The following is a 6,171-nucleotide window of genomic DNA, read 5'->3' as shown; positions in this document are numbered from 1 at the left end:
AACGGTGAGGAAGAAGAAAGAAAAGAAAAGAAAGAAAAGAAGGAAAGAAAAGAAAAAGGAAATTGGGCTGATGTTTATTTTTCTGATGGGCCAAGAGTTAGTTTTGGTTGGGTTTTGGAAATGGGTTTTGGTTTATTTTTCTCTTGGGTTTCTGTTGGGCTAAGAGACTGGAGCCCATATCTTTTGGTCGGGTTTGAGTGATAAAAGACGGGCTGGCCTGTGTGTTTTAGTTTGGACTTTCGGTTGGGCTTAGGTAGTGTCCGGCCCAAAGAAATAAAATAATGGCCCAGTGGCCTGTTTTCTTAAGAAGATCTGATTACGATTTTTCACTTTGGCCCCTGATCTTTTGAGTAGTTTCACTGCAGCCCAGAACATTTTAAATTTCTTTCATGTAGGTCCTTATATTAATTGCATTTTGGTCCCTGAATTTTATCTTTCATTTAATTTTGACCCCTGAACTTTGGAAAATATAATTTTTGTCCCCCAAAAGTTTTCAATTTTTTGCAATTCAGTCCCTAGTGAATTTTGACTCTCTTTATTATGATTGCTTCTTTTTTTTAATAGCTAATTATGTTACTTTTGAGTATGTTTAACTTGTAATTTTTAAATATTCTTAAATTTATTTACGTTTGACATATTAGTGTGAATTTAGTACTTTTATTATTATTATTTTTTCAATTAAATTGGTGCCATGATTCTTTTGTTCATTGTGAGTATAAATAGGATAATTTGACTCCACTTAGTCACCACTTCAAACGGGAGGTACTCCTATTTTATTATTTCAATGTCAATTACGTGCTCTTATGTGCTCCTATGTGTTCCTATGTGTTTATATATTTTTATATGCTTTATTTATTTGATTTAAATATTCATTCAAATTTTCTTATATATGTTTTAGTTAATTTTTTTTAATGATTCGAGAGGCATTTAAATACCTCAAAAATGTAATAGATAAGATAATTTGATTTGTTTTATTATATTTTTCCCTCCTAGATTGTAGTTAGGCGCTCCCCGATGTAATAGATAGGTTGCGTGTTTATGTGGCTTATGTGTTATGTGTTTTATCCGCTTTTCTTAGGATTTTGGCATCTAGATATTATGCTTACGTGTTATGTGTTACGTGCTCTTATGTGTTTATTTGTTTTAATTTATACTTTATTTGCTTCACTATGAATTGCCAATGCATGGCGTCACCACACTAGTCCAACGCTAGTTGTGGTTTCTCCCTCCGCTTACTTGCTAGTCCAACGCTAGTAAGGATTTTTAGAAATGGGTTAGTCCAACGCTAGACCCTTTAGGTTATCTTGCGCTAGATTCATCTTTGTGTGCTATTCACTACATTTTCATGCATATTTTCATTTTTAGGATCTTTTCTCATTTGCATGATATTTCCTATTATATTATCCCTTACCCTCTATAGGTACTAATCATGTCATTTAGAATTGCATCTCATTTAAGCTAGTTCATTTGCTTGTTCATGTTAGGATAATTATTTTTCAAACATGGGAAATGGGTGATTATAACTTTTTAGTTCAAATACCCCATTAATCCTTGTATAAGAAAACTAAGTCACGAGTTTTTGTCTCCCGTACCCTTTATGTTGCATTCTCTTTTTCTTTGATCACATATATATATGTATATAATTTAATTTCTTTTTTTATTTTTATTTCATCATTTGCATACTCGTGACACTTTCAAGGAATCATTTTGGCCTTCGCAATTAATGCGATTGGTTCAATTAAATCCTTGAATGAACATTTTGTTCCTTTCGGTATTTTTATAAATTTAAGATTTGCATCCATGTAGAAAACCTCCAAAATGTGATAAAATTAAAGGTTAGATTAGGAAAATTTTGACTAAACCTCGCAACTAGCTTAGACTAGGTTGAAAGGGTGCCTTAGGTTTGAGTTAATCGAACCTTTGCCTTCCCTTTCTTCAACCGTGACTCCCGAATCCATTTTCTCTTGTTTTCAAAGACCTGGAGTTGTCAAAAAGGGTTTCATTTTGTTTTACTTTATTTTTTTGGGTGACTTGGTACACCAAAACTCCATACCAAGTGGCGACTCCTATTTTTTCTTAAAAACCCTTTTAGACTAAATTTTGGACCCAAATTGTCGCATTCTTTTAAGTCCCATTCTAGGTCCTTTTTCATTTATTATTAATAAATCACATCCTTTTTATAAACACTTTCTTTTCCATCGCGAAAAAATGGGGCGCGACACATATTTAGATTTTATATCAATTATATTTCTAATTTATGCACACATTTAAATATTCATTGACATGCGCACAGAGATTGACACCAAAAAGACCTCCAATTTTTTTGGGGTGTATGCAATCGTCATTTTGCCAATATTTATGAGAGATCCTTAGAATTCTGAAATGTATATATATTATATACATATAATTATGCCATGCTGTGAATTATATTTATCATGATGCCGTGATTTTTGAGCAGGTGAAATTCCAAAAGCCATTGACAATCTCTATAATTTGCATGAATTATGAATTTAGACTGAAATTCCATCTTAACCCTATGAAAGTGGTTCAAAATCCTCATAACCCAATAATAAATTTTCATTAGGTTTTGAAGGATTTTGAGACTAAATTTATAATTCATATGAAACATTTACATAAAAAAGAATGCTGTTGGCAGAGGCTAATTACTTTAGAAATATTGGGGAATACTTCCTTTAATTAATTTTCTTGTCATGTCATGATTTATTGGCAGGTGAAATTCCAAAAGTCATTGACAATCTCTATAATTTGGAGATACTAGACATAAGGAGTGCCAATATGACAGGTAAAAAGCTTCAAACGTTTTGAAAGAAGATCTATTTTATTATTGCATTATCAGAAGAGTTTTCTCTAAGATTTATTTTATTATTTCATCTTACCTTACGTTCTTAGATGGAAGACATCATCATATTCAAAGTACTTGTGCCGGTGGAAATATTTGTACGTCCCACCAATTATTTCATTAGCATCGAATATTCCAATTCTTGAAGTTCAAAAAACAGGAAAAAAGAAAGTACATAAATACAACAAGCCAACACATGATTCAAATTACATGACAATATTTTTTGTCATATGCTAAGTTCATGAATACTAGTAACATGGATTAGCTTTACAAAAAAAAAAAAACATGGATTTACTTGAACTCGTCTTTATCATTCTGTATCAAAAACTTGCTGGCTTGTAAATCATAATGATCAATACTTGCATCCACTATGTGTCTGTCTTCTCATTACTTCCCTTTCTCACCAAATTGTTTCAAGTCAAATGATTCATTTTTTTCTTACCAATTTGATTTGTCAGGTATAATACCTCAAGAGGTTGGTAATCTTAGCAAGTTGGAAGTACTACACATGGGAGAGAATAAGTTAAGAGGTCCCATCCTGCTGAAACTTTTCAATAGTTCAACTGTACGACTTATTTCTTTCGCGGAGAATGATTTATCAGGCGAGCTTCCATCAACTATAGGTGCTTTCTTACCCAATCTTGAGGGACTCTACCTTGGGGGAAATGAATTCACTGGAACTATACTAACGTCTATCTCAAATGCTTCTCGGCTCAGAATGCTACACCTTGGTATGAATCATTTTACGGGTGCAATTCCTCATTCTCTTGGAAACTTGAGATTACTGGAACAGTTTGCTATATGGAAAAATGATTTTTCTGAGGACTCGCTATCCAAAGAGTTGAGCTTCATCATATCCCTAACAAACTGTAAACATTTAAGAAGGTTGTGGATAGATGAGAATCCTCTGAATGGCTTCCTCCCAAAGTCTATCGGAAATCTTTCTAGCTCACTCGAATCCTTTCATGCAGGTAGTTGTGGAATCAAAAATGAAATTCCAAGTTCGATTGGTAATTTGAGCAACTTAGTAGAACTGTTCTTTGAAAACAATAGTTTGACAGGGTTAATTCCAACTACAATCAAATGGTTCTTGAAGCTTCAGAGGATAGATCTAAGCGACAATCAAATACTAGGTGCTATTCCAAGTGAGTTTTGTAATTTGCTGAACTTAGGAGAATTAAGACTTGGACAAAATATGTTCTCGGGTATGGTGCCTTCTTGTTTAGGAAACGTTACAACACTCAGATATGTTTATCTCAATTCTACCAATTTAAGTTCTATGATACCAACAAGCTTTTGGAGCCTCAAATATATTTTGGAGCTAGACATGTCAGGAAATTATTTGACAGGTTCTTTGCCTGCTGAAATTGGAAACTTCAAGGCATTAGTCTATTTGAACCTTTCAAATAATCAATACTTGGGTAGGATACCCAGCACTATTGGAGCACTACAGGATTTGCAAGAACTCTCCTTGGAACGTAACAAGCTACAAGGATTGATACCAGATTCCATGAAGAATATGCTGCAGTTACGGCATTTGGATCTATCTTTTAACAATCTGGAAGGTGAAATTCCCAACTCATTACAGGTACTGCCAGATCTCCAATACTTTAATGTGTCTTACAACAGATTGAGAGGACCAATTCCTCATGGAGGGCCGTTCGCAAATTTCACGAACCTATCTTTTCTCTCAAATGAAGCATTGTGTGGCGCTCCTTGGCTCCAACCTTGTGCAAGTAAATTTGAGCATGAATCAAGGACAAAAAGGATAGTCATGATTGTTCTGTTGACATCAGGATCTGTCATATTAGCCTTGGTGATTTCAATTTTTTTGATACGGTCAAAGTTGAGAAAGAAAATTCTAGCACCAACTCAGAACTTGCTTCCCATGGCGACATTTGAAAGGGTGTCCTTCCATGAACTTAGACAAATAACAAATGGATTCAACGAGAGTAACTTACTTGGTTCGGGGAGCTTTGGTTCAGTTTACAAGGGAATTTGTGAAAATGGGATGGTTTGGGCCATAAAGGTATTCGATTTGCAACTAGAAGGTGCATTTAAAAGCTTTGATCGAGAATGTGAAGTCTTAAGCTGCCTTCGTCATCGAAATTTAACTAGAGTAATTACTGCATGCTCTAGTCTTGACTTTAAGGCTTTGGCGCTCGAATACATGCCCAATGGAAGCCTTGAGAAATGGCTTCATGTAAACCATCATGTCCTAAGTATCAGGCAAAGGTTGGGTATCATGATAGATGTGGCTTCTGGTTTGGAATATCTCCACTATGGCTATTCAACGCCTATAGCTCACTGTGACTTGAAACCTAGCAATATTCTCCTAGATGAAGACATGGTTGGACATATTTGCGATTTTGGAATTGCGAAGTTGTTGGGAGACGAAGAATCTGTGATACAAACAAAGACTCTTGCTACATTTGGATATATTGCCCCAGGTGACTTTTCTTGATTCCAATTTCAAATTTTTTATGTCATTCAAATTAAAGTTTCAACTTTTAATGGCTTGTATAGTATGTGAAATTTAAAAAATTTGAAAAAAATTTAAAATTGGTGAACCGGTACTAGTACTTGACTTTAACAACTAGTTTCAAATTTTTTGATGCTAGAGTATGGACTGGAAGGATTGATTTCAACAAGTAGTGATGTTTACAGCTTTGGGATTATATTGATGGAGACATTTACAAAAAGAAAGCCTAAGGATGAGATGTTTACAGAAGAATTAAACCTCAGGCGTTGGATACAAGAATGCTCACCAGATTCTGTGATTCAGGTTATAGACGCAGACTTGCTTCATCCTGAAGATAAAATGGTACAAAGGAAGATTGAATGCATATCGTCTATCTTGCAACTTAGTTTAAGTTGCACGACAGATGCTCCTGAGGAGAGAACAAACATGAAAGAAGTTCTAAGAGCGCTACAGAAGATCAAACTTCAGTTTATCAAAGATATCACGCCTTAAAATAGATAGTAATAGGAAAATAGGATAAGTTTTTATTCATAGCATTTCGGTAAGATTTAATTTTCAGTTTTGGGACTTGTGACTTAAATCTATAGAGTCCAGGCATTTCTGTATTTGATGCCTGGTGGATGGATGGGCCATGGATCCTGTTACTTAGAAACGTTTCGGTTATAGATTCAAGTGAGCCCATTCTGTGCTTTAGTATTTTGTAAAGGATTCTCTCAATGGATTTTGGTGTTGTTTAGTAATACCTCTATTTTGCTAATTTTGGCAAAGGTGTTGATAGTTTTACAATAAATTCTTGTCGACTGTGTAAACTTATTGGCCAAAACTGAAA

At 34.4% G+C, this 6,171-nt stretch overlaps 1 protein-coding gene across 1 annotated transcript; it reads left to right on the top strand.

The window, feature by feature from the left end:
- The first annotated feature begins 3,368 nt into the window (after positions 1-3,368).
- LOC113752458 (probable LRR receptor-like serine/threonine-protein kinase At3g47570) lies at positions 3,369-5,834 on the top strand. Its single transcript, XM_027296568.1, has 2 exons — positions 3,369-5,310; positions 5,482-5,834. Exons 1-2 carry the CDS (start codon positions 3,369-3,371, stop codon positions 5,832-5,834), a joined length of 2,295 nt encoding a protein of 764 aa, XP_027152369.1.
- The last annotated feature ends 337 nt before the right edge of the window (positions 5,835-6,171 follow it).

The sequence above is a fragment of the Coffea eugenioides genome, chromosome 11 (genome assembly GCF_003713205.1).
Source record: "Coffea eugenioides isolate CCC68of chromosome 11, Ceug_1.0, whole genome shotgun sequence".
In the NCBI taxonomy this organism is placed as follows: domain Eukaryota; kingdom Viridiplantae; phylum Streptophyta; class Magnoliopsida; order Gentianales; family Rubiaceae; genus Coffea; species Coffea eugenioides.
Note: the sequence above shows the minus strand (reverse complement) of the source record. Positions and strands in the feature narration are given on the sequence as shown.